General features: G+C 37.2%; 1 protein-coding gene across 2 annotated transcripts in view; it reads left to right on the plus strand.

Moving 5' to 3' along the window:
- ppp2r3b (protein phosphatase 2, regulatory subunit B'', beta) overlaps positions 1 to 27,137 on the plus strand; it is a 149,170-nt gene that overhangs the window by 38,889 nt on the left and 83,144 nt on the right. Inside the window, exon 1 of one of the 2 annotated variants that reach the window (XM_028799998.2) lies at positions 11,267 to 11,627. The exons of the other annotated variant lie outside the window; for it this stretch is intronic. Coding sequence (XP_028655831.1) covers positions 11,496 to 11,627 — 132 coding nt within the window. The 5' untranslated portion in view covers positions 11,267 to 11,495. Of the gene's footprint in view, positions 1 to 11,266; positions 11,628 to 27,137 lie in introns of those variants that run through there. 2 annotated transcript variants of the gene reach the window in all.

Consider the following 27,137-nt stretch of genomic DNA (forward strand, 5'->3'; position numbering starts at 1 on the left):
GAAGGTAAAGGTGGTCCCTCAGTGGTGACATCAGGGTGGGGCCTGTCTCTTGATGCTCCACCCCCAAAACACAAGAAACACAAAAGAACATAGCATAATACATACTAAATAATAACTAAACAGAACTATTTGAACAAAAAATACATAATTACAATACAAATGGAAAATAATTCTTAAACAAACAAGGCACAGAAAAAGGAAAAAGAAAATTAACCAAGAAACAGGCCCTGGCTGTAACATAACATTACATGCTTCACAAATTGAATAACTGAAAGAATTATGTGATGCCACTTCCAGCTATCTCACATAAAACTGAGAAAATGTTATACCTTCTAGCAGCGTAGCACAGCTGCAGTGATAGCTGAATGGTTGATGTGTTAGATCAATAAAAAGTGTTTTTGACAGTTTTTGTCCACACAAAATTTGCTAATCTCAACCGTTGTTTTAAGTGCTTCCATTTGCACTCTAGACGCATAGGTTTGATTTGCAGTGTGGTCATATTGCGTGGAGTTTGCATATGCATCCTGTGTCATATGGGTTGAATAGATTAATGTGCATAGGTGTGTCCTGTGATGGTGGTGTATCATCCAGAACTGGGTCTTTTCTTGCTTTTTATATAGATTAAATAGAATGCCAGCTACAAAATGTATCCGAGTGAGTGTGACTTTCAACTTCACAGTACTATAAATAGTGAAATATCAAAGTGTATTTCTTAAATAATCACTTTCATCTTCCTCAAGAAGATGTGCTTATATAATTTTCTGTAAGAGAAGTGAAATAATAAATGCATGTACCAGTAAGTTTTCTGGAACAGTATTGCAGCTATGTGAAGTGTGTCAAAGCACAGTGTTGTTTTTTTAAAAAAATGCCAGCACAGGACGAATATATAGACAGTACTGAAAAATGTAATTTCAAGTATAATACAATTTTACATCTGCCTTAATTTTCATGCTGATAGTAAGTTGCTATAATCTGGTAAATGAAGGTATTTTCAGCTGCAATACAGTCAGTGTGTTAGAGATCCATCAATCCATCCATCCATCCATCCATCCATTTTCCAATCCTTTTACTCAATTCAGGCACTGAAGAGTGTCCTTAAAGGAAATACAGTATGTATACATTCCTCTACAAATTGCATGCACTTCACGATGATGCATGCTTTTCAGTATAGAGTGTATGCATTTTTAAAGAATGTTTAAGAATGTTATTTTTTCCGGATGATCACACAGTGTGCTTGCACATTCATAATTTATTTTGCACTGGATACATTTAATGCTGTTAGCCACGTTTCACATCATTCAGTATAGTAAACACCAAGTATATCTTTGTAGCTGTACCCATACAATGTGTCTACTAAAATTTGCTGAATATGTTTCTCTATTTGTCACCAAAAGAAAAGTAATGGGAATATAATTCCCACATATATATATATATATATATATATATATATATATATATATATATATATAATATGTCACCAGCAAAAAAAGCTTGACTTGAATGCCCAGACTGCTATCAAATTATTTTTGCAACTTTGACATAGGGGACGCCAGCAGGGGTAATCGTGCTCCAGGGTGAAAGGTTATTGTGTGTGTACCACAGGAATAAGGTCAACTGGACAACCAAAAATGAAGTCCTGCCAAAAAAAAGATTTTGATATCAACGCCTAAATAACATGTTTGCAACCTCAAGAAATGAATCAGTAGGAAGAAAACTTTTTTGACTTTGAATCAGGAATATGGCATTTAATTAAAAAAACAAAAAAACTTCACTACATTCAGCTTCAGTTAACCAATGCTTAAAATTTGTGCAAAGCATTTTTAATTTAAAATACAAACTAAAGATACAGACACAATTGAAATAGTCACTCATTGTGCCTATGTATAAGTTGACTTGACACGGTATAGAAAACATTTATTTTATGCTATAATTGTGGTCACTGTTGTATAGCGCTGAGAAGCACCTGAAAATTCCAATACAAAAAAATCAAGCTCCTTAAAAAAAAAAAAAAAAAAAAAAAAAATCCAGCTATGGTGAAAATGTTGTTTTCTTTTGTTTTTTAAGATCCTTGCAAAACAAACACTAGTACTTGGGACGGTTCATAATGTTAAGGAAATAATTATTAATAATTATTTCACAGTTGGTGGTAGTTGGTAGAGAGCTGGAATAGAATGAGATATAAAGAGAAAAACATACTTTTGACTATAAGGGGGATATGGTGATAGCCTTCAAACTATGAACCAAAGAGAAACAGGGAACTTAGATGAACTTCTAATCACTGCCAATTTAAAAAAAAAAATTATTTTCACTGAAATTATTTTATGTACTGTTTTTATCACTTACAATATACACAATAATGGCTGAAGGCAGGAAGATAAGGAAGAACAAAAGACAAAGTCAAAAAGGTAAAACTTTGCTCTCCTTAATATCCTTAATAAAAGGATAAATGTCTTTGTGTCTGTCTGGTTGCTGTGTTTCCGACATTCCATAAGATTGCACATCACCAACATTTTTAGCAATAAAATGCATTGCATTTATCATTCAAATAGATGATGCATCACAAACATTAACACTGCTTTTACCAATCTCATGCTAAATGGCATATAAGAGAGACACATACTTTACATGGTGCACTGCAAATGTTGACATGGAGGTACATTAACTACTAAGATGTCACACTGTCTTAACCAGGTAGCACAGTTAATCTAATCCTGGCTATTACATAAATACTATGTGAAATTCTGACCCTGACAGCAAGGATGAGAGGTAGGGCCAAGAGCCCAGTCCAAACGTAACTTTGCATATCTCGATGCAACATTGTGTTTTCTCTGGGATAAATGATAATGTCATTGTTGTTATATTTGATCTTTCTTAGGTAATTGGATAGTTCATACTATTCCAACATTTTCTGGTATTCAGATTTGTTGGATTTTATAACAGGTCTCTATCATATTATTCAGACATGCTCAAAAGCATTCAATTGCAAAGAACAATATCCTAATTTATATGCATCAGACCTTTTAATTTACACCTTGTATTTAAACTTCAACAGTGAAGAAAAAAAGTTGAATGTAAACATTTAAAGAAAATGAACAGTTTCAAAAGAAGTGTACAGATTCCTGGCATATTGTTTTACTTATAGTTTTTATGAAGGTAGGTTTTTTTTTTTTTTTTTTAAATGTAAATTGTGCAAACCATTTCTGTATTCTGAGTCTAGGCAGAATTACAGTGATCCCTCGCTATATCGCGCTTCGTCTTTCGTGGCTTCACTCCATCGCGGATTTTAAATGTAAGCATATGTGAATATATATCGCAGATTTTTCACTGCTTCATGTATGTCTGCGGTCTACAGTACGTGTGCTTCCTCAGTTGATTTGCCCATTTGAATTCAAACAAGGGACGCATTTGAATTGAAACAAGGGACGCTATTGGTGGATGGCTGAGAAGCTACCCAATCAGAGCATGCGGTTAAGTTCCTGTATGCTGCTGATTGGCTCAGCGACGGAGTGCTGCATTAACCAGGAAGTACTAATCTCACTCATTCAGCATTAACGTGCACAAGCGCCAACAGAAGATGCAAATGATTGCAGAAAAGGTAAAAGTTTTGGATATGTTGAAGGAAGGAAACGGCTACACCGCTGCAGGACACCATTACAGCATAAATGAGTCCACGATTCTTTTTATTTAAAAAGGAGGAAAAGCATATAAGATCTACGGCCGCAGTGTCTTTTAACCAGGGCGCACAATGAGTTGCACGTGGACGTTGTAAGGCAGTAGTCTGGATGGAATCTGCTTTAGGGATTTGGATTGAAGAATGATGGAAGAAGAACAACGGCGGTGCTAAACAGTCGCCTGAAGAGACTCCTTTAGAAGAGCTGTAATGCTATTCTTTGTTGTGCAGTAAAATTAAACTCATAGTTATCGGACAAGTCGTCGTGTCATTGTTGGTGAGTAACCATAATTAATTATTTACGTACAGTACTTATTACATGTACATAGTTTAGTGTCACTGTACACACATTTTATTGTATACAATTTTTCTTGCATTGTACGTATTTATTGATGGTGGCCTGTCTGTCGTAATGGCTGTAACATATGTGATATCGGAGACGCTCGATATCTTTAAAATAATATTTAGGTTTTACTGTATGTAAACTGTGTTTATATACATAATTTCAACGAATCTTACCTAATATCTAAGAGAATACAAAGGGTTTATGCTGTATAATTGTGCGTGAAATGTTTATAATAGTGTGGGACAGTTTATAAGGGCTTAAAATATATAAAAATAACCACATGAACATATGGTTTCTACTTCGCGGATTTTCTTATTTCGCGGGTGGCTCTGGAACGCAACCCCCGTGATGGAGGAGGGATTACTGTACACCAATGAAAACATTGTGCTATGTGGTTCCAGTTACTGTTGAGGAAATGCTGTATTCTGGAAAATAAAGCTTTGAATTCACAAGTGTATCAATATAAAAATGATGCTGGCTGGTTAGGTAAATCAGTTTCTTTTATGTATATTTTGCATAGTGTAAGATTCATATACTGTGTAGCATATTTATTTAATTTAATCTAAGGAAGTGTACATGGTAACCATAAAGGGCCATGAACCTTTCTTTTTACTCTTTTTGCTCTTTTTTGAATGAATTTCTTATTCACTCACCATATATTAAAAGTTAATTTTGCACTAATAACAGAATTTCAGAAACGTACCCCTTGATTACCCTGAGAAGCAGCTATGTTCATAGAAATGCATGAACAATTCAAAACTAATCAAATGAAGTGTATTAAATACAGATTTGATAACTATGTTGAAGGATTACAGTAGCTAAAATGCTTGAACACTACCATATTCCTAATTATTGATTTTAAAATTATGATGATGTATATCACCTGAACTTTTTAAAATATTTTATAAAAAGTAATTAGCAATATTCTTTGATAGCATTCAAGCATGGTTTTATTATGTCTTTGCTGTAATCCTTATGTTCTTACCTGTACAGTTTCTGCTAGAAGGAGTTTCAATCTGTGTTGCATGTGTTGTGCTGCTTATTGAGCTATTCATCTAATTCAGGGATGTACAGTGAGAACCTGTTCTGGCAGCATTGGATTCAAGACAGGGAAACAACCCTGGATAAAAGGCCTGTCCACTGCATTGTACACTCGTGTATAGTCCCACTCATTCATACATGGCTTATTTAGAATTGTGTGAAAAAGGGAGAAAACTACACCTACTGTAGATACATGGAGACATTGACAGGGATGTGACTTTGGCACTGTTTTTACCAACTCCAGAGTCATGGGTTCATGTCCACCATTCTGCTTGCTTTTCATTTTTCTTTCAATGTAGTGTTGGTATTATTCTTGAAATAAATGGTTATCTGCACAGTAGATGCTTAAGGAAACAAACAGCAGCATATTTCAAGCTGGACAAGAGTGAGCAATATTTGAGAATTACTTAAACCACTCGAATTTAATGAAGACCTCATTATCTTTTCTTAACCCTAAGATGCATCTTTCAGTTTCCATGAGTAAATGCAAGATTTAATTTTAATGAAACCTACGTAGTATTTTGCAGTATGTTAAAAAAATAGAAAGAGAAAAAAAAAACTTGCATTTGAAAACCTTTTCACTATGTTCATTGTGTCAAGCATATACAGTATATTGTCCATATATTGCATTTCTATGTGCCACAGACCTAGCGTATCAAGAAAGCATCTAGAAACTGACAACATACTTTTGCATAGATTTTGCCAGTTTTTGGATGAGCAACTGAGAAAGACAGACTGTATCACTTAGGGACTTAATAATGTTGTAATTGCCCTTTAAACACTTGCTAGTTGAATCGTGAGTTCAATTTTATTTCAGTAAAGCTTTAAAAAAAAAAAAAAAAAAAAAAAAAAAAAAATGTTCGGTCATCTGTTAAATTGCCATAGGTGTAAGCGTTGTGGACTTAAACATTAAATCACTCTGTTGCTTTAATTAGAGTGTGAAATATGTAATGTCATTTTTATGGCAGATTCAGCACATCCATAAGGTGTTATAAAAGATTTACCCACCCATCTTATTAAAGTAATATGCTATACATGCGATATACCCTTTATAATGTATATCTGTCTGAAACAAAAATAAAATGAAGAAATACAAATTTTTACTAATTGTATTAATGAAAATATTTTTGCATCTGTTTTCTTTGAAAACAGTTATTCACTGCATGAAAAATCTAACCTTGAATGGTTTTAAGACTCTGACTCTGAAGCAATTTGTCTGCATTTTGAGTTTATACTAGCAGTTTTACTTAATGTTAACAATTTAAAAAAAAATGTTACATAACCAATATGCAAGAAATCTGTTCATAGCATTTTATGAGATTTGTTTTGGTAAATTTAACTGAAAATGTCTTGTAATATATGTGGCTTTGTACATCTTTATCCTTTAATCCAAAAACAGATTAAAAATCTGATGTAGAAAAATGAAATATTATAATATGTAGGGCATAGGATTTTCTGTGGTTGAATTGTAAGTTAACATCATTTATGTTTACACTGTTAAAATATATATAATTTTACATTATTTAAACTTGCTTCTGTTAACATTTTTTAACCATTGAATCTTAAATTGTGTAACTGAAGATAGTTGCTGTTCTTTGTGATACCATGAAGTATCTTAGCAGAATTACTTATACAGAATATAATACATAAAGAAATAACCATTTATCCTGCATACCCAGGCTTGTAAAATATACTAAATAATTACCAAAAAGAGAAAAAGCATGCAGTAACTTTTTTTTTTGTATCTTATTGTTGCTCACGTGTTTAACTCTCACAATTGTGAGGAGATGTGAAAGTACAGATGATTTTAAGAATCACATTATATTTTGTTCTCGAGTAAACGTGAAGATAACCTAAACCTTGAAATTCAAAAAGCACAGCTTCAAACACCCAACTCGACACATTCACTATCACTTATTGCCCTAGGTGGGAAATTGGGAAAACTGCCTTAGAGAGAGAGGTATTAAAGAGGGAGATTGTGGGTACCATATTTCCTTTGTATTTATTGGTGTCAAAACTAACAGTACAGTTCAAGGTATTACTGCTGCTGACAACTTTTGAAAACCTAAGCAACTGTAGCTGGGTATTTAAAAAGTTGATTCTGGCAGTTGATATTTGCATCTGGGCTTTTGTTTTGCTTTTGCGTTTCATCAACATTATTTATATATCCAAGCAAATATTACATTAAAAAATATATATACAACTACAAGAATTATTTCCAGTATCCCTCCGCATTCCCCTGTTAGGAGGTGTTATGGTGTCATCTTTGTATATTAGGTTTGCGCAGTTCCTGTCCCAGAGAGTCACAAACTCCAAACTAATCAAGTAGATGCTTGTTTGTGCATTTTACTGACCTTCAAATGTTTGTTTTTCTTCCCCACAGAAATTTGATCAGTATGGTCCATTTTTAAGACATTTTGTTGACATCTTAAGAATTCTAATAGCCTTAAAAATATTTCTAAAATCTGGTTTAATTTTGCAGAAATGGTATGAATTTAAATTTGGTTTTGTTTCATCTTCACAGGTTTTGTATTTCATCTTCATAGGTTTTGCAGATCATCTTATTGGTTGCAAAACTCTTGCTTTATTTAAGTACATTTTGGTAAATATATAATTGTATAGAAAGGCTTTTTACACCCAGGTCAAATTGTATGCTTCCATCCTAAGGACAATTAGTTCATGTTGTCTCATTCAGCTTTCTCTGTGGTTTTATACATATTTAGAATTATGTAGGCATTATAACTTTATTTATGAAAATTGGAATTAAGTGCCCATGCAGTCCTTTTCAAGACTGAAGAGGCTGATGTTGTTTCTCATGTGGCAGCTTCACAGTACATCTTCTAGTATGATCTTTCCTTTTTTGTATAAGCAAGGTGACCAGAACAGCACACACCACTTCAAGTTTATCCTAATTAGTACACTGCAGAATTGCATATGCCAGCAGCCACTTCAAAAGAGATCATCCACCTGAAGCTAAGCATGTTTGAGCCCAGCCAGTACTAGGATGGGAGACCAACCAGGAAAAAGCCTGGTTGCTGCTGGAAGAGATGTTGGTGAGGCCAGCAAGGGGTGCCAACCCTGTGGTCTAAATACAGATCCCGATGCTGCAGAGCAGTGATGGGGGACACTGTGCTGTAAAAATGGCACCATTCTTCAAATGAGATGTAAAAGCAAGGTACTGGCTCTCTGTGGTCATTAAAGATCCTTGGGGACACTTTATAAAGAGTACTGTATATCCTGATATCCAGGCTAAATTGCCCTCCATGGCCTAGACATTCTGGCCCCCTAATCATCCCCTGTCTATAATTGGCTATCCTTCTCACCACTTCATCACCTAATAGCTCATGTGAGGTGAGGGTAATGGTGCAAAAATGGCTGCCGTTGCATCATCCTGGCGGATGCTGCACATTAGTGGTGGCTGAAATGGCTCCCCACTCACTGTGTAAAGCGCTATATAAATGTAATGAATCATTATTATTATTTAATCTTTTTTTCCCCAGTTTGGAATAGATCCTAATAACCTTATTAGTTACCTACAGTATGGGAGCATTGTCATTATAAATGATGAAATTTCCATTATCAGTTTGCATTATGTACTTTTAAATAATGCATTCTTAAAAATAGCAGATGTAATGTCAGTTAAGGGCTCATTGTGCATGCATTGTGCAACTAGTACTCCACAATTGCTAATAGTTTATCGTTTTTGGATGTGAAGTGCTAAAAAGTGACCGATCTTATGCTGTCTTTTATAATTATGAATACAAAAGGCTGAAAGAGGAATACTGATATTTGTTTACAACTTTAACCAGTTGAAAATTCGTCCTGTGGAGGTAAAAAACATTGAAAGAGACCACTTTTGTGACAGTGTGGCACATGCACATTAGTTAGTGACTGTGCATCGTAGGTTTTACAGTGCTGGATTTAATTTCCGCACCTTGTGTGGGTTTTTCTCTGGGTACTCCAGTCTTCTTCCCAAACCCCCAAAGCTGTGCATTTTAGTTTAATTGGCAGATTTAAATTAGCTGCATGTATTGAAGCCAGTGGCGGACCGTCAGGGCCTGCAAGGCCTCCTCTGCTGGCTTAAACAAATATCTGAATTACAAACTGATGTTAATTATATTTTGTCCATGAATACTTATTAAATAATTCCAAATAGTCTGTCCACTTCCTTTCATAGCTTTTCCGATGGTTGTGCTGCTTCCAGACGTGTATTTTCGTATTAAAGCATTTAACCAATCACATTTCAGCCATCATTTGTTTGTTGCCAGGCAGGGTCAAAGTCAATGAAGTCTGCCCGGAGGCCTTCACTATCTGTTCTGCAGGCCCTCTAACACAAAATAAATGTCGATTAAACTGTTTCTTCAACCAATCAGATTTTGAGTTGGTGTTACTAGGGCCCTCTAGCAGGCGTACAGCAAAGTCACTGTATTCAGACCCGTTGATTGGATAGGATGGTATAAGTATGCCATGGATGATTTTGCAGGAAAATCTCCCACTGATCTCCTTGACTTCCTTCATCAGAAAAATAGGGCATGGAGCATGGGGCAGCTGTACACATTGGTATGTTTGGCGGCGACCATTCACGTGTCCACTGCTTCTGTCGAGCGGACATTTTCAGCCCTAAAGCGAATTAAAACTTATGCCAGAAATACGACAGGGCAGGTTCAACTTTCAGCATTAGCTTCGATGGTGATAGAAAGGGACTTTGTGATGGAACTGAAGCGCACAGATAATCTTCTAGTAATTGAACTGTTTTTGAGGAAAGAGAGGAGGATGGATTTTGTTTGCAAATAATCCGAATTTTTTGAGTAAAATGTTGTGATTTTCCTAAATAATATTGCAAGTTTATGAGTTATTATTGATGTTTATGTGTGTCGCTGTAGCTGCAGTAGAAAGGAACTTGTTCACCCCTGGTTTGTCTATTCAATAAAGGCATTTATTGTGGCTACAGGAGTTATCTATCTGTGATGAAACGGCTCTTTTTACTGTATTTCTGCATATTAAGATGGTTTTTATAACCATAAATTAGTTTTTGAGGGGCGGGTTGATTCAGACGGAGCACTACTGAAGGCCTAGGTGTGAAATGCACGGTCCGCCACTGATTGAAGCTGTATGTATGAATGTACTCTGTGATAAACTGTGCTCAGAACCCCATAAACAACTTTGAAGTGGGTTTAAGAAGGTTTCAAATTTTAACATTTGAATAAGGTCAAATACAAATAACACAGTACAGTATGTGATGCAAACCAAAGTAAAATTAAAGTCAAATTTGAAACGCTTTACACCCTAAACAAAACAATATAATTTAACATCATTACCGTAGATTACATAATAAGAGTAAATTGTGTTCCTTTAAATTGCAGGAAACATACAAATGGTTGGTGTATTCTTTGTGAACATCTAATTTATCTCTTTATCTTAAATTCAGATTGCCGGCAATTTCATTGTCCTAACACTGTTGGCAGCTGCGCTTCAGGCACTATTTTAGCAGAGGATGGTTTGAATTCATTCCTCAATATACCTATTGTTATAGCAGATAAGATGTAAGTTTGGATCTTGCCTGTTACTTTCACATTACCATAGTATTTTGTCAAAGATTATCAGTATTTGTGATATATGAATAACTGTTTTCTTTACCAAATTTGTATTTTTTTTTTACACAATTATTACTGAAATGACAATTTTCTGTTGTGCATTTTAACTATATACAATTGTAACATTGTAACATTTTTCACCTAGGTTTTACCCCTTTCCCTGTTACACAATAAAGCCTTCATGTAATGAATAAAACTGACCTTCCCTGCAAATAGTAATACTTCTCTTTATATAAAAAAAAAAACAAAAAAACAAATGAGAATCTTTTTATGTCCTGAAATTGTTTACAGCAACATTAAACCGTTCCTCAGTTGCTTCGGTGATCGCATGCATTTTTTTTTAAAACTAGAGATAAACATGTCTGTGTCTTTACAGCTGTATATTTCAGTCAAAAACTTCAGTTAGAAAAGTGACCAGCCCATCTATTCTTGGTTTTCTGCTAGATCCCAGGAGCAGGCTGTGTCTCACATGTGTAAGCTCTTATACAACAGGTTTGTTTCTTTACATAACCTTCCATATCCATTGTGGAATGTGTGTTGTAAAGGGCATCCCCCTTCTTCACCCCTCCCCATTCCTATCTCTCAAGTGACTGTCTGTATTGGACTGTTTGATTTCAGTCTTCGTGCCTTGCATGTGGTGATCTGTGAGCTAAAGCTGAAAGAGCTTTCTGCATCAGTGCTTAAAGTCACAGCTGTTGTACAGGCCTGAGTAGTTGAAGCTTAATAACAGAAGTACAAGCCGCACTATTTCTTGAACATTAAAAATTAAACTCTTGGTTACACTGGAGCTGTGCAGCTGAATTGAGAGTGTTTACCAGGCAAGCACTCTGTGAAATCGGACATAATGAGAATGAAGGACACGTCTCTACGACAAGATCCCGACCTCAGGAAAGAGCTGGCATTACTGGCTAAGGGTTGTGATTTTGTTCTGCCTTCAAGGTTTAAGAAGAGACTTAAGGCTTTCCAGCAAATACAGGTGGTGATTTGTTAGTTATTGTGTGTTTAATTTACAAGTAGCAAGTTGATAGTATGGTGTATGGGCTCACTGTTCACTTGTTTACTGGAGGTAGAAGTTGCTAAAGCAAGAAATTATGCCCTTGAAAGACTGAAATTGAGGACTTTGGTTCTCTAATCAAAAAATAGTAAGCTATCCTTTCAGGCACTTGAAACATTATAAGTAGGAAAAATTAAGAGAAAGTGTCTTTATATATTGACATTTATTTATTTTAGACATAAATATATCTAATACTAATATACAAATAAATTTGGAATGATGTCAGTCCTTTTTAGTGCAAGAAGATTTTCTCATTCAGTGGTAAATAGTTATGCCTATATACGCCAAAAAATATAATATGCTTGCAGTTATTATGTATAAGCATCAAATGATTAATTTTTTAAATAAAAAGTAATTCAATGCCAATGTTTGAGAGAAAATACTATTGTAAAAACATAGCTTTGGTCAGTGCTGTTACACTGCAAAATGCTTCTAATGAAATGCCTGTGCTTATTCTCAGAGAACTTTTTCTTTATTAGAGCCATTAATATATGCACAAATAATAAAGTGTTGATGTAAGAAAAATATGTTAATTCTTAAGAGAAAACTCTGTGTCATCTACTTTTTGGGCTGCATAGACGTAAGAGTCACTATTTTTAGAATGTAAATTGTGTAGTAGTAGGATGCCATTCACTGTGTTTAACAAGTTTACTTAGTCAAGAGCAGTTAATTAATTTGCCATGGTCATCCATTCATTGTCTGCTTTAACTTTAGTTTGTTTAGATTCTCACCACCCTCGGTTTGCAGTAGTGTTAAAAAAAAAAAAAAAAAAAAAAAAAAAAAAGTGCTTCCACTCATTTTCTACACGTTTGCATATGTAACTCCTAAGTTTGCTAGGTTAACTTTGTTTCTTTCTGAATTTTGAAAACCTTGGAAAGTTGAACTTTAATTTGTACTTCGAAAGCAAGTAATGAAATTAAGCTTTAAGTTGGATACCAAGATTGTGTTTTCATTTTATACTGTGCTTTAGATTTTGCAAGCGAGACTCTAGCAGCATATTTTGTTAAAATCAATTTGTTTTTAATACTGCAGACAATAACTAGATTGTTCGGCATTCTTGAAATTCTGTTGCTATCTCGTACTGTACCAAGGATGTTATAGTACAGATATTATATGGGCAGCATGGTGGCAGAGTGCTTAATTCTGTTGAAGGGCTCAACGAGACTGGGTTTTGAATCCCAATCTAATCACTTCAGTTTGACTCTGTGTGTCCCCACCCCCGTGTTTACTCTTATTTTCCTCTCACATCTGAAGAGGTAGACAACATGTTAGGTTTTACTTAGTATAAATTGGCCAAGTGTAAGCATGTGTTGATGTGTTTTGTAATAGTCTGGTGCACCTGTCAGTGGTTGGATAGGTCATGTGAGAAAGTAAACAGTAAACTTGTTTATACTGTTGAATTTACAGAGTGTGATAATTTTAAGGTGACAATTGTACATCAATCTATGGTTTTCGTTAAAAAGAAATTAATTGTAAAGAAAGCTGTATTAGCTCTGGTCAGTGTAGCAAACATTAAAGAAAACATGCCTATGTGTTACAAAAGTAATTGTTCTTAAGATAGTAATTTCGATAACCTGGCACTGCATTCATTTCTACATCACAAGATTTTAGTGGAAATTAGTTCAGCATATATGTTGAATAACCAAATTTAGAAATGTAATTGTTAAATACTGTACTTTTGTTGTACATTTTCTTTAAAATAAGATACAGAAGGAACTCATGTTATAGCAAATCCACAGATACAAATGAGTACATTTAAATGTTTCTTTCCAGCTGAGTTTTAATTAATTTTAATTTGGTGACGACTACTTTTTTTTTTTTTTTAATCTTGCGAATGAAGTAGACTATGATGCGGGTTAATGATTTTTTACTTTCATGCATGCATGTCACCACTGAATGTTACAAACAGCACATGCATCTGCACAATAATCTATCACAGTTAAGCAGCTAAGTTGGCAGCTGGCTGTTTAGGTGAGTTATAGAAACCGTTACTTGTAATTCCTAGTATCCTAATTATGCATCATAGGTATGCTGTCGAAAGGAATATATTTTGTCGAGAGATGTGGCACTCTTAGTGATGATCCTTCAGCAAAGGTAGCAAGTCTCTATTGAGGGATCAATTGGCAGTTAGTGAGAGGCAATTTAATGTACTGGTTTATTTATTTATTTGGAAATATAAAAAACACTTTAAAGAGGAACATAAGCCATTCTGACAGCAGTTACAATAATATAAAGAACCGTGATCGGTGCCCACCCCCCAATTCTACATCTTACTTCTTACTTTTTGAAATACTGTTAAAAGTCACTACTTGAACTGTGTTAATAGCAGAAATATAGATCAAAGTTTTTCCGTATACAGTGTATTTGTAGGAGCATATTTATGTCACATACTGTACATCTGCTATAGAAATATGTCAAATTGTTCACTCCATAAGTAATAATATTTTTACAATGTCCTGTTTCTGTATTACTAGTACTTTACTGCTACATGTGTGCTAAAAGTATCACACTATCTCTTCTCATACAGCAAACGTTCACGCATGTGCTGTTCTACTGGTTGCATGCAGGCAAGCCACTTTGTTATCCCATGCCATGCCAGTGCCTGTTGTATGAGGCTCAGGGCACGAATCAGTCCTAGAAAGAAGCCCTATTTTTCACTAAACACATTCTCAAAAAGCAAGCAACCCACACAGACACAACAACTGTAGTAAGACTTTGAAATAACCCTGAGACCCTGAAGCTTTGAGGTAAGAATGCTAGGCACTTCAACCACTGGGTCCCCCTGTTTCAAAATATTTGGTATAGTAAATGATAGGATTAAAACTAAAGTGATACTTTATTTATAGGACTCTGCTACTGGTTTGCCAATAGCACCACTGCTATTAGTAGTCTCTTTTCTACTTTGGTATGCATGTAGGCATGAGTCCCACAAAAGCCTGGCACCCCATTCACCTGCGTAGCACCAAAAAAACCTTTTAGGAATAAATAAGGCACTCTTAATTGCTAAACTTATCAACACACAAATATCCAGGTGTAAACACATTCATTCCATGCAAATTCCATATAGACAGAGACTGACTAAGCTAGCAATCAAAACCTGAGTTCATGGTGCTGAGTGAATGGAACTTGCTCTACTCCATTGCTCTACTTATGTTAAAATACCAATACTACATGACCTGATTTAAACCAAATGTATACATGTAATGTCTCAGTTAATAGCAGGCATCAGACAAAAGTTTGCTATATCAAATTTTGTGTTGCAAAATACAGCCAATTCAAAATGTGGCCTTAAATCGTGTATTGTATAACATTACTACATGACTGAAATAAAACACAAAGGCAAACTAAAATGTCTTTCCTCAATAGCAGGGAATTTAAAAATCTGATTAAAATACTAGAACTAAGGTATAAACATCATTCATTATTCACTGCTTGCATAATGATGTGAAGGTGAAAAATGTTCGGCAGACAGCATACTGTAGACTTCAATGTATGTTAAACTCATCTTGGAATCTAGGAAAGGGTTTCACACATGCATGTAATTTAGTGAGTTGCTTGCTTAGATGAGTGTGGAGAATCACAATGTTGTTTCATAAATGAACATCTCCATCTAAAGGCTTGTTTTCAAGTTTGAACTCTGTTGGAACACATTCCAAAGACATGCAGGTTAGGTGGATTGGCGATTCTAAATTGGCCCTAGTGTGGGTGTATGTCCTGCGGTGGGTTGGCACCCTGCCCGGGATTGGTCCCTGCCTTGTGCCCTGTGTTGGCTGGGATTGGCTCCAGCAGACCCCCGTGACCCTGTGTTCGGATTCAGCGGGTTGGAAAATGGATGGATGGATGGAACAAGCAAAGTACAAATGTATTATCCTATTGGATTAGTTGTCTTGGTATTCTCAAATGCTAAAGCAGCAAGCTGCAATTATGGAAGCTGTGAATGTGAGAACAAGTGCTCAAGATATCAATACGTTTTTCAATGATGCAGATTAAATATATGGGTAGATTACAGCAACTAGGAATCACACAGCAGTGCATCTTGCATTGCTCTCGGTCCTCTAGCATGGCAGAGAGAGAAACCGGAAAAATTCTTAGTGCTTGCTTTTCTGGACAAATCATCTGTCTCTCTTCTCTTTCTATGTACCCTGAAAGTGTTTTCAAATGCAGAGGATATTGTCACAGCAGAGAGGTCTCGGCTTCATACAGTGTTGACATTCTAATTTTTCTTAAAAAGAAATACAACACAAGTTCTCCATACATCCAGTCAGGTATAGTTAAAAGTTCAAGCAGAGTAAGTTGTTGAAGCAATGTCTGAAGTTAAATAAAAAAACAAAAGCATAAAATTAATTTTGGATGGTTTGTGTTGCAGCAATTTTGTATTATATTTTTTATAGGGTCATTATCATTTGTGCCACAGGGGATGCACAAACCAATGTGTTCTTCGTGCCAGTCCCATGCCCGGATAAATGGGGAGGGTTACGTCAGGAAGGGCATCCGGTGTAAAATTTTGCCAAATCAATATATCGGACAACAATACAAATTTCCATACCGGATTGGTCGAGTCCTCGGTTAACAACGATCGCCACTAGTACTGTTAGTCAAAAGGGTGCTGGCGGATATTGGGCTGCTGTTGGCTGAAGAATAAGAAGGAGAAGAAGAAGGAGGAGAGGAGGAAGGTAAAGAGAGAGTATACAGAGGAAGAGGATGGTGAAGAAGTGGAATAGTCAGAGAGATTCAGAAAGTAGATGATTACAAGGAGATAAGGCGCAAGGTGAAGAGAGAGGTGGCGAAGGCTAAAGAAAAGGCGTATGATGAGTTTTATGAGAGGTTGGACACTAAGGAGGGAGAAAAGGACCTGTACCGATTGGCTAGACAGAGGGATCAAGCTGGGAAAGATAAGCAGCAGGTTAGGGTAATAAAGGATAAAGATGGAAACATACTCCTAAACGAGGAGAGTGTGTTGAACAGATGGAAAGAGTACTTTCTGAGCCTGATGAATGAAGAGAACGAGAGTTAGAGAGGAGGTTGAATGATGTGGAGGTAGTGAATCAGGAGGTGCAACGGAGTAGCAAGGAGGAAGTAAGGACCGCTATGAAGAGAATGAAGAATGGAAAAGCCGTTGGTCCAGATGACATACCTGTGGAAGCATGGAGGTGTTTAGGAGAGATGGCAGTGGAGTTTTTAACTAGAATGTTTACGGGGAGAAAAGTGGAAAGTGAGAGGATGCCTGAGGAGTGGAGAAGTGTACTGGTGCCGATATTTAAGAATAAGGGGGATGTGCAGGACTGTAGTAACTACAGGGGGATAAAATTGATGAGCCGCAGCATGAAGTTATGGGAAACAGTAGTGGAAGCTAGGTTAAGAAGTGAGGTGATGATTAGTGAGCAGCAGTATGCTTTCATGCCAAGAAAGAACACCACAGATGCAATGCTTGCTGTGAGTGTATTGATGGAGAAGTATAGAAAAGGCCAGAAGGAGTTGCATTGAGTCTTTGTGGACCTGGAGAAAGCATATGAAATGGTGCCTCGAGAGGAGTTGTGGTATTGTATGAGGAAGTTGGGAGTGGCCGAGAAGTATGTAAGAGTTGTACAGGATATGTATGAGGGAGATGTGACAGTGGGGAGGTCTATGGTAGGAGTGACTGATGCATTCAATGTGGAGGTGGGATTACATGAGGGATTGGCTCTGAGCCCTTTCTTATTTGCAATGTCGATGGACAGGTTGACAGAAGAGATTAGACAGGAGTCCCCGTGGACTATGATGTTCGCTGATGATATTGTGATCTGTAGCGGGAGCAGGTTGAGGAGACCCTGGAGAGGTGGAGATATGCTCTAGAGAGGAGAGGAATGAAGGTCAGTAGGAGCAAGACAGAATACATGTGTGTGTAAATGAGAGGTAGGTCAGTGGAATGGTTAGGATGCAAGGAGTAGTTGGCGAAGGTGGATGAGTTTAAATACTTGTGATCAACAGTACAGAGTAATAGGGCTTGTGGAAGAGGTGGAAAAGAAAGTGCAGGCAGGGTGGAATGGGTGGAGAAGAGTGTCAGGAGTCATTTGTGACAGACTGATATCGGGAAGAGTGAAAGGGAAGGTCTGCAGGACGGTTGTGAGACCAGTTATGTTATATGGGTTGGAAATGGTGGCACTGACCAGAAAGCAGGAGACAGAGCTGGAGGTAGCAGAGTTAAAGATGCTAAGATTTGCATTGGGTGTGACAAGGATGGATCATAAATGAGTACATTAGAGGGTCAGCTCAAGTTGGATGGTTGGGAGACAAAGTCAGAAAGGTGAGGTTGTGTTGGTTTGGACATGTGCAGAGGAGAGATGCTGAGTATATTGGGATAAGGGTGTTAAGGATAGAGCTGCCAGGCAAGAGAAAATGAGGAAGGCCTAAGAAAAGGTTTATGAATGTGGTGAGAGAGGATATGCAGGTGATGGGTGTAACAGAACAAGATGCAGAGGACAAAGATATGGAAGAAGATGATCCGCTGTGGCGACCCCTAACTGGAGCAGCCGAAAGAAGAAGATGATTATCATTTGTGCAGAGAACAGTGAAATTCTTACTTGCATATGCTAATCAACATGAAACAAGTATTATGTTATTGCAGTGTAAATATTTTATTGTGGTAGTAGTCAGCAGATTACTCTGAATATGGGCGGAGCTGAATGTATGATTGGCAGCAATCTATTTCACCTGTACTGCATTCCGTAAACCCCAGGATTATTTGTAGTACACCTTGCCAGCCCAGGAAGGTTCAAGAATGTATGTGGAGATTCTCAGTACACAGGATAAAATAAAAGCCCTTGCAGAAGATAAGTGATCTGCAGTGGATGGTAGAGAGAGACTGCATGTGACAGTGGAAGACTATTTGGGGCAAGAATAGCTGTGCCTAGTTTCCTGGCAGTTGATGTCCGTTATTTTATGAGACATTTCCTGTGTTGATAACATTGGGAAGGTGCAACTTCTCAGAGTACAATAATTCATTGTTAAATAAATGCACCTACTCTTGGGCTAAACTGTTGTTTGGTGTGTGCCTTTCCATTTCGGCATTCATTACAATATTTAAAATTATTGTATTTTATTTTAATACAAAAGAAAAGGATTGCAAAAATTTGAAATCCTGCGTATTTGCATACTGATTTGAATTTATTTTGCAGTATTTTGACTTAAATGTCTAATAGTAAATAACACTAAACACATAGTTAATTTCTTTCTTGTATATTTTATATCAACCTAAATCGAAGTATGAATTAAATTGTGCGATAAGTGTATTGTTTCATGCATAATTGACAGCATTTATTGCTTGCTAAGCATCTGCTTAATCTGTCACAGCGATGATACAGGCAGCAAGAAAGCAATATCTTTGTGAAATAAAGCTAATATTTTTCCAAGTGGTGGGAGTAAGCATCTGTAGTTATCCACTGCTCTGTTAATTTCAAGGCATGTAAAATAATGAATTTAGGACATCAAAATCAGATTTCCAATTTTTTTTTGTTTGGCAAATAGTGCTAAGCTTGTGAGCAAATACTAACCACCATATGTTTTCATAAATTTGAGGTGCAGTGGAAATGAGTCGGGCAGTCAAGCAAAAACTAAAAGGAAAGACTAAAGAATTCTGTTTATGGCTATTCACTACCATGTTATTGTAGAGGTGGGGGGTGTGGTGTATTTGCGATGTGATGCACTCGTATGCTAAGAAAAAATTCAGATACTCTTGGTGATCAGAATTTCTGAAATATGACTGGCAGAGAGTGAAACGCAGTGCAGGCAAACTTTATACAAGAAGTTTCAACATGAAGTGATGATGTGTGCAAAATCCAGGGCATCAACAAATCAGTATATGCATATGTTATATATTGAATTAAAGAAGAACTCTTGTACATTGAATTGTAACTCCCTTCACAGTGTAAGTTGGCATAATGACATGTTACGGTAAAAAAAATTAATCATTATTTTTATGATTTTTTTTTTTTTTTTTTGGTTAGCACAAGTAGTACACATGCAGCAGTCACTTCTTCATTACTTGACTCCTCCATGTGAAAGCATACTAACTAAAAAATTCTTGCAACATTGCTGCATAATGTTTGTACTGCAGCCATCTTAGTTAGAAAACTATGATTATGCATCAGGCTTTACAGGGTGGTCCTCCAGCAAATATCAGATTTTATTGGAACCTTGGTTGTTGAACAAGTCATCCTGAACAAATTGGTTCCCGAAAATATTTTCTGAACAAAAAACACACCAGTTTCTGAACAGAATTTTGGTTCCCAAACATGTAAACTGGCAACCACGTGCTCAGCAGGCAGAGATGTACAGCAGGAGAATTCCTACTCGAATTTTCAGTGCCTTTTGTTGATTTTGTTTTTTGTTGTTTTTTTTAATATATAAATTATTATTAAATAAGCCACCATGTGGCTGAAGAAAGATATAGTAATATCCACAAAGTGAAAAGAAAAGTTGTTAGAACCACGGTAGACATGAAAAAAGAACTTTTTTTCGCATATGCACAAATAACAATTAGTACCTGTCCCCTCCACCCGAAGGCAGAGGGAGGCTACTCTCTCGTCCACCGGGTAAACCCCAAAGAACAGGCTCCAAGTCGGGGGGCAATAAGTATGCCCACACTCGCTTGGCGCCTCTCACCGGGGGCAACTCCAGAGTGGTAGAGAGTCCAGCCCCTCTCAGGGAGATTGGTTCCAGAGTCCAAACTGTGCGTCGAGGTGAGCCTGACTGTATCTAGCTGGACCCTCTCGACCTCGCGCACTAGCTCAGGCTCCTTCCCCTTCAGAGAGGTGACATTCCACGTCTCATTAGCCAGCTTCTGTAGCCAAGGATTGGACCGCCAAGGTCCCCGCCTTTGGCCACCACCCAACTCACACTGCACCCGACCTCCTTGGCCCCTCCCATAGGTGGTGAGCCCATGGGAAGTTGTTGTAAGTAGCTCCTTGAGATTTGTGGATTGTAGAACCTTCTGTCAGAATAATGGGAAACTGCTTATGGTGAACTTTTAACGTTGCTTGTCTTCGTGGCAATTAGTTCTGGGCGGTATGACCAAAATTCTGTATCATGGTATTTTTCAATATTATACCGGTTTCACGGTATTCAGCTGTATTTTTTTCCCATGCGTGAGTGGATGTTAACCTCATTTTCCACTGCAATTACTGCAGTAGACTGGCTAGGAATGACCTATTCCACTGTCGTGAGCATTACACATTGTACAAAAAAACATTTTAATGTGCACACAAGTATTAATACAGGTTTGCATGGCCCCATAAAGTGATGGTTTTCAAGGGGGGTGGCACTAATTAAGAGAAGGAATCCCATTGCATGACAGTTGCAGTCAAAATATAGAACCTTTTTATTGAACAAGTTTTGCAAACCACTTAAACTATAATTTTGACAACATAATTTCAACCATCCAGAGAGGCATTTAGACTTGGTAAAATATCCAGAGGGTGCTTGTCAAAAGTCGTATTTCACTAAATATGTCTTAGTAAAGGAGTAAAAAGTAAATATTTTTTGTAAACCAACTACATGTTCTGTTCATGTTAACAATCTCTGTCCACTGACACGTTAGCTATATGGATTGTAATGGCATTGGTTATCTCGATCCACCGCTTGCTTTTTTTTGTCGTAGGCAGTACCTCTAGCAAACATGTCTACAAGTGACGTCTGACTCGAGTGTCCTCACTTTTTCAGTTTTACCTCAGGACGTGGAGGGTGCCAGTCTTAGTTCAGTACATTCATGGTACTTACTCCAAGGCATGTTTGCGGCTAAGGAGGTGCAGCAAAATGCTCGGGTTGACAACTTTAGGATGACCACATTTGCAGTAAATAGTTTTTTGGTCCACATCCGACCTTTTAAAACAAAAGTATCTCCAGACAACAGACATGGCTCCTTTTTTCGGCAAAAGTTCGTTTGTGTCATCCTGTTGTCTGCTACAGCTTCAGTTTCGGAATGTTCTCTGTTCATTTTCACAGTGCAATACTTCCACTCACGCATGTACTCCGTTGCATGTGTTTAGCGGTGTAGCAGTGAAAAAGGACCCCCTTAAACAGTTTCCCGCTGTGCCACGTTCCAAACATTGTTTAGGCTATTTAAACTGGTGTTGCGGTATAAGAAAAATCCATATCATAACAAAAATAAAAAACGATTTTCGGTATGAACTGGTATACCTCCCAGCACTAGTGGCAATAGTACAAATTATAAATCAATAGGTGTTAACTGAATTGGCTTATAGGTGGTTACAGTTTGGTCGTTTTCAAAAGCAATCCGTAGTGTGTGTGGGTGGGTGTATATGTACGCACACATGAGTACATTTCCTGATTATTTTAATGTTCACATATTCAAATTTACAAAGAATCCCTGCAGCACCATTTACTAGTTGTGTGCCTACATTGTTTGTCAACATATGCTGGGCTCCAGCAAGAAGAGCTATTGAGCACTGTAGACTAAATTTATCATTTAAAGATTTTGCAAATGCTGCCTTTAGGATTGCTTGTTTGGATTGTTAAGTTCTACTTCCAATTTTGTAGTAAAAACTACTTGCTGTGCAGGTTTCCATTTATGTACATGAAAGTTGGGCAATATTGTAAGCATCAGCTTCTGCATTTGTTGCAAAATGACAAATTGCATCATTTTGGAAGATTGTTTTCATCTCCAGTTCACCTTGAGAATAAGACTGATTTCACTGAAATGTATAATTCCATCTTCCATATGAGTTAAGGATGAAGCAAAGGAGATGTCACTTTTCTGCCACATAAATACCTCTAGCTCTTACAGGTAAACTTTTTCCCGAAGTCTTGGCCCAGCTAGTTCTCCAATAGGATTAGATGATGGAACTTGAAAAATATATCTAAAACTAGAGTAGTTGTCAGAACTGAAACACACTCCACAAAAATCACTTTTTTCTCTAAACATTTGTTGCAGGCTTCTATTAATAATCATAAATTGCTGAGCCCCCAAGCACTGAAACATAATCTATTATAATTGCATTTAAATTGTGATAATATGTTGACACAGTGTTGGCAATATCAGATAACAAGTAGCTTTTTTCCAGATTGGTTCAGAGTGCTTGGGCTGCTTTTTTAAAAGCACAATTGGTTTATCCAGTTCTAAACCCCTTTCTTCACAGACTAATATTTCTTATAGATTTAATTAGGATGGATTTACCACTCCCTGCTGGCCTAGTAGTAAAAGTATTCATGGGAGTTTCATGTAATTTGAAATATTAAATCATATGCATATTAAAGCCATATAGTGTTTTATCATTTAATCTCTGCATAACTAGTTGATATTCATTACCAGAAATTTTGATCTGTAATTTTAAATATTACAAAATCATTACTCGATTTTGCAGATATTTCTTGGGAAATGTCACCTTCAGGCTGTCTTGGGTCATAGTCAAATGGTTGGTATTATTTGTCTTTGGGTCCTCGGTTGGGGGGTGGGTCTTCTTGAAAAGCTCTTTGCTCCAAATCAGCAATCATCATAGTTAATTCGGATGATAACGCAAAGTTAGTTCTCGGCTTTTTGAATTCTTAATGAGATATTGATTGCTTTTAAATATTCCCCGATAGTTAACACACAGGAGCTTCTCTTCTACTTCCTCATTCCTCCATGGTTTTTAAAGCATGACAAGTTCCCTATAAATATTACCAGGGTCATGGAACAAGTTATTTCTGCAATGAGTCACTTTTGGTTTGTTACTTTTTGTGTACATTTCTGATAGAAGATATTCTCCTGTTGAATTTGTGCTTTGTCTAGCTTTAACTTAACAAAGTTAACAGGAAAAATTAAGTTCTGTATCTTATATATGCACTCCTATTTATAATATAATACGGCATCCGTATTCAGAATAGTACAGCCGGGGTTTCGAGTGAGCGGGCTTTTAGGAGTGACCATAGCTGCGCTGTGCAGAGAATGGACAGTTTAATGTTTGTGGCTAACGTCAAAGGTTTTTTATGATTATTTAAGTTTAACATTGGTAGCAGAAGATAGCTGCTAATTATAGAATCCCACCTGCTTTTGACGAAAGCAAGCCATTGTGAGAGCTGGAAAAATGAAGTTTTTATATGGACACTGGTTACTGATCTTGAAAAGAAAAAACATGCACTTGGAGTTGGACTGTTGCTTACAGGAAGAGCAAGAGAAATTGCAATGTCAATTTCAGCAGAAGACCTGAACAAAGATGAAGGTATAACTATTCTGATAGAAAGACTTGATGTTGTTTTTTTTAAAGGAGGAAAATGATCATATCTACAAGGAATGTTCAAATTTTGATGGAGTTAATAGGCAAATAGTACTTTCTGTGGCGGATTATATAATTGATTTTGAGCAGAGATACTCCCACATGCGTAAATATAACATGGCTGTCCCAGATGCTGTGCTAGCTTTTAAGCTGTTGGATACTCTGTGTTTAGATAAGAACTAAAGGCATCTAACATTAACCGCTTGTATGGAGCTTACTTTTGCTTCGATGAAATCCGTGCTAAAGAGAATTTTTGGAGAAAAGGCATGTCTGGTAACAGTGGGAATTACTGTTAAACAAGAAACCGTGTATTTCACATGTCAAACACAATGCAACAGGTTGCATTTGCAAAGTAGCCAGAAAAGGTTTCCATTGCCAGGTGCTGATCCGTTGGACAACTATAGCAAAAGATTAAAATGTATTATTTGTCAGAGTACCTACTACTGGGCTAAAGACTTCCCAAATAAAAATGAACAGGTTAAAATAACAGGAAAATGAAAAAAACAGGACTGTGAAGAATGCAATATTACATTGTTTACAAAGGAAATAAACTCGGACACATACATTTTTGTAGAATCTTTAGGATTTGCTATAATTGATCCTGCTTGCACATGTACAGTCTGGAGAGAAATGGTTAAACAACTACATTAGTCAAAATGAAGTAAAACATGTTTCTGAACTCAAACATTTCAAGCAACAGAGCTATGAATACAATGAAACTGTTGCTATAGACGTACATGAACTTGAAACAGGAGTATTGTATTTTAACTTCATTGATACTTACATTCACACAATACAGTGCAGAATCGTAAAGACAGAGATCATCAGAAATTGTGATACAATTAATTCTTTCTTGGATAAGTGTACATGGAGCGTTTCAAAAACTGTTAGTGATAATGGTGGGGAATTTAATAATGAGAAATCAAAGATATGGCAGAGAATTTTAACACTGAAACAAAGACCACAGCTGAATGAGTAATGGACTTCTTGAGAAGCATAATCAGACAGAGAAATTATACTGAAAGTGAGAAAGGATACTGAATGTAACTGGGAAACAGCATCGGGTTGGGTACTAATGTCAAAAAATACAGTGCACAATATACAGTGCATTCACAGCGCATCACTTTTTCCACATTTTGTTATGTTACAGCCTTATTCCAAAATGAATTAAATTCATTTTTTTCCTCAGAATTCTACACACAACACCCCATAATGACAACATGAAAAAAGTTTACTTGAGGTTTTTGCAAATTTATTAACAATAAAAAAATTGACAAAGCACATGTAAATAAGTATTCACAGCCTTTGCCATGAAGCTCAAAATTGAGCTCAGGTGCATCCTGTTTCCCCTGATCATCCTTGAGATGTTTCTGGAGCTTAATTGGAGTCCACCTGTGGTAAATTCAGTTGATTGGACATGATTTGGAAAGGCACACACCTGTCTATATAAGGTCCCACAGTTGACAGTTCATGTCAGAGCAGAAACCAAGCATGAAGTCAAAGGAATTGTCTGTAGACCTCCGAGACAGGATTGTCTCGAGGCACAAATCTGGGCAAGGTTACAGAAAAATTTCTGCTGCTTTGAAGGTCCCAATGAGCACAGTGGCCTCCATCATCCGTAAGTGGAAGAAGTTCAAAACCACCAGGACTCTTCCTAGAGCTGGCCGGCCATCTAAACTGAGCGATCGGGGGAGAAGGGCCTTAGTCAGGAAGGTGACCATGAACCCAATGGTCACTCTGTCAGAGCTCCAGAGGTCCTCTGTGGAGAGAGGAGAACCTTCCAGAAGGACAACCATCTCTGCAGCAATCCACCAATCAGGACTGTATGGTAGAGTGGCCAGACGGAAGCCACTCCTTAGTAAAAGGCATATGGCAGCCCACCTGGAGTTTGCCAAAAGGCACCTGAAGGACTCTCAGACCATGAAAAAGAAAATTCTCTGGTCTGATGAGACAAAGATTGAACTCTTTGGTGTGAATGCCAGGCGTCACGTTTGGGGGAAACCAGGCACCGCTCATCACCAGGCCAATACCATTCCTACAGTGAAGCATGGTGGTGGCAGCATCATGCTGTGGGGATGTTTTTCAGCGGCAGGGACTGGGAGACTAGTCAGGATAAAGGGAAAGATGACTGCAGCAATGTACAGAGACATCCTGGATGAAAACCTGCTCCAGAGTGCTCTTGACCTCAGACTGGGGCGACGGTTCATCTTTCAGCAAGACAACGACCCTAAGCACACAGCCAAGATATCAAAGGAGTGGCTTCAGGACAACTCTGTGAATGTCCTTGAGTGGCCCAGCCAGAGCCAGACTTGAATCCGTTTGAACATCTCTGGAGAGATCTTAAAATGGTTGTGCACCGACGCTTCCCATCCAACCTGATGGAGCTTGAGAGGTGCTGCAAAGAGGAAAGGGCAAAACTGGCCAAGGATAGGTGTGCCAAGCTTGTGGCATCATATTCAAAAAGACTTGAGGCTGTAATTGCTGCCAAAGGTACATCGACAAAGTATTGAGCAAAGGCTGTGAATACTTATGTACATGTGATTTCTCAGTTTTTTTATTTTTAATAAATTTGCAAAAACCTCAGGCAAACTTTTTTCACGTTGTCATTATGGGGTGTTGTGTGTAGAATTCTGAGGAAAAAAATGAATTTAATCCATTTTGGAATAAGGCTGTAACATAACAAAATGTGGAGAAAGTGATGTGCTGTGAATACTTTCTGGATGCACTGTATATGGTACAGCCCTTATCAGCTAGTGTCTGGCTGAAATCCAAATCTTCCTTCTGTTCTAATGGATGGAGTACCTGCTGTAGAAGGCACCACATGGAGTGTGTCAGTGGGAGAACATACATCAGTACTGCATGCTTCAAGGAGAGCTTTTACTGAAGCTGAGTGTTCAGACAGAATATGGAGAGCACTTCAGAGACAGGTTAAATCTGTAAATGATAAATTTGAGACAGGAGACAAAGCATACAACTAGAGAGTTGACTGTACGCAGAATGGATGAGACTTGGAGTTGTCATTGGACAGGATGGAATTGTGAAATTTGTAAGACATGGTGATACTCTTGTAAGGGTATTCCATTCTAGACTATGTAAGGTCACCAATAAATGTGACAATCCGCATACTATCAACAGTGGAAGAGCTGAAGAATAAGATAATGAAGACACTGAAGACGAAAAGGAG

The sequence above is a fragment of the Erpetoichthys calabaricus genome, chromosome 4 (assembly GCF_900747795.2).
Source record: "Erpetoichthys calabaricus chromosome 4, fErpCal1.3, whole genome shotgun sequence".
Lineage (NCBI taxonomy): Eukaryota > Metazoa > Chordata > Cladistia > Polypteriformes > Polypteridae > Erpetoichthys > Erpetoichthys calabaricus.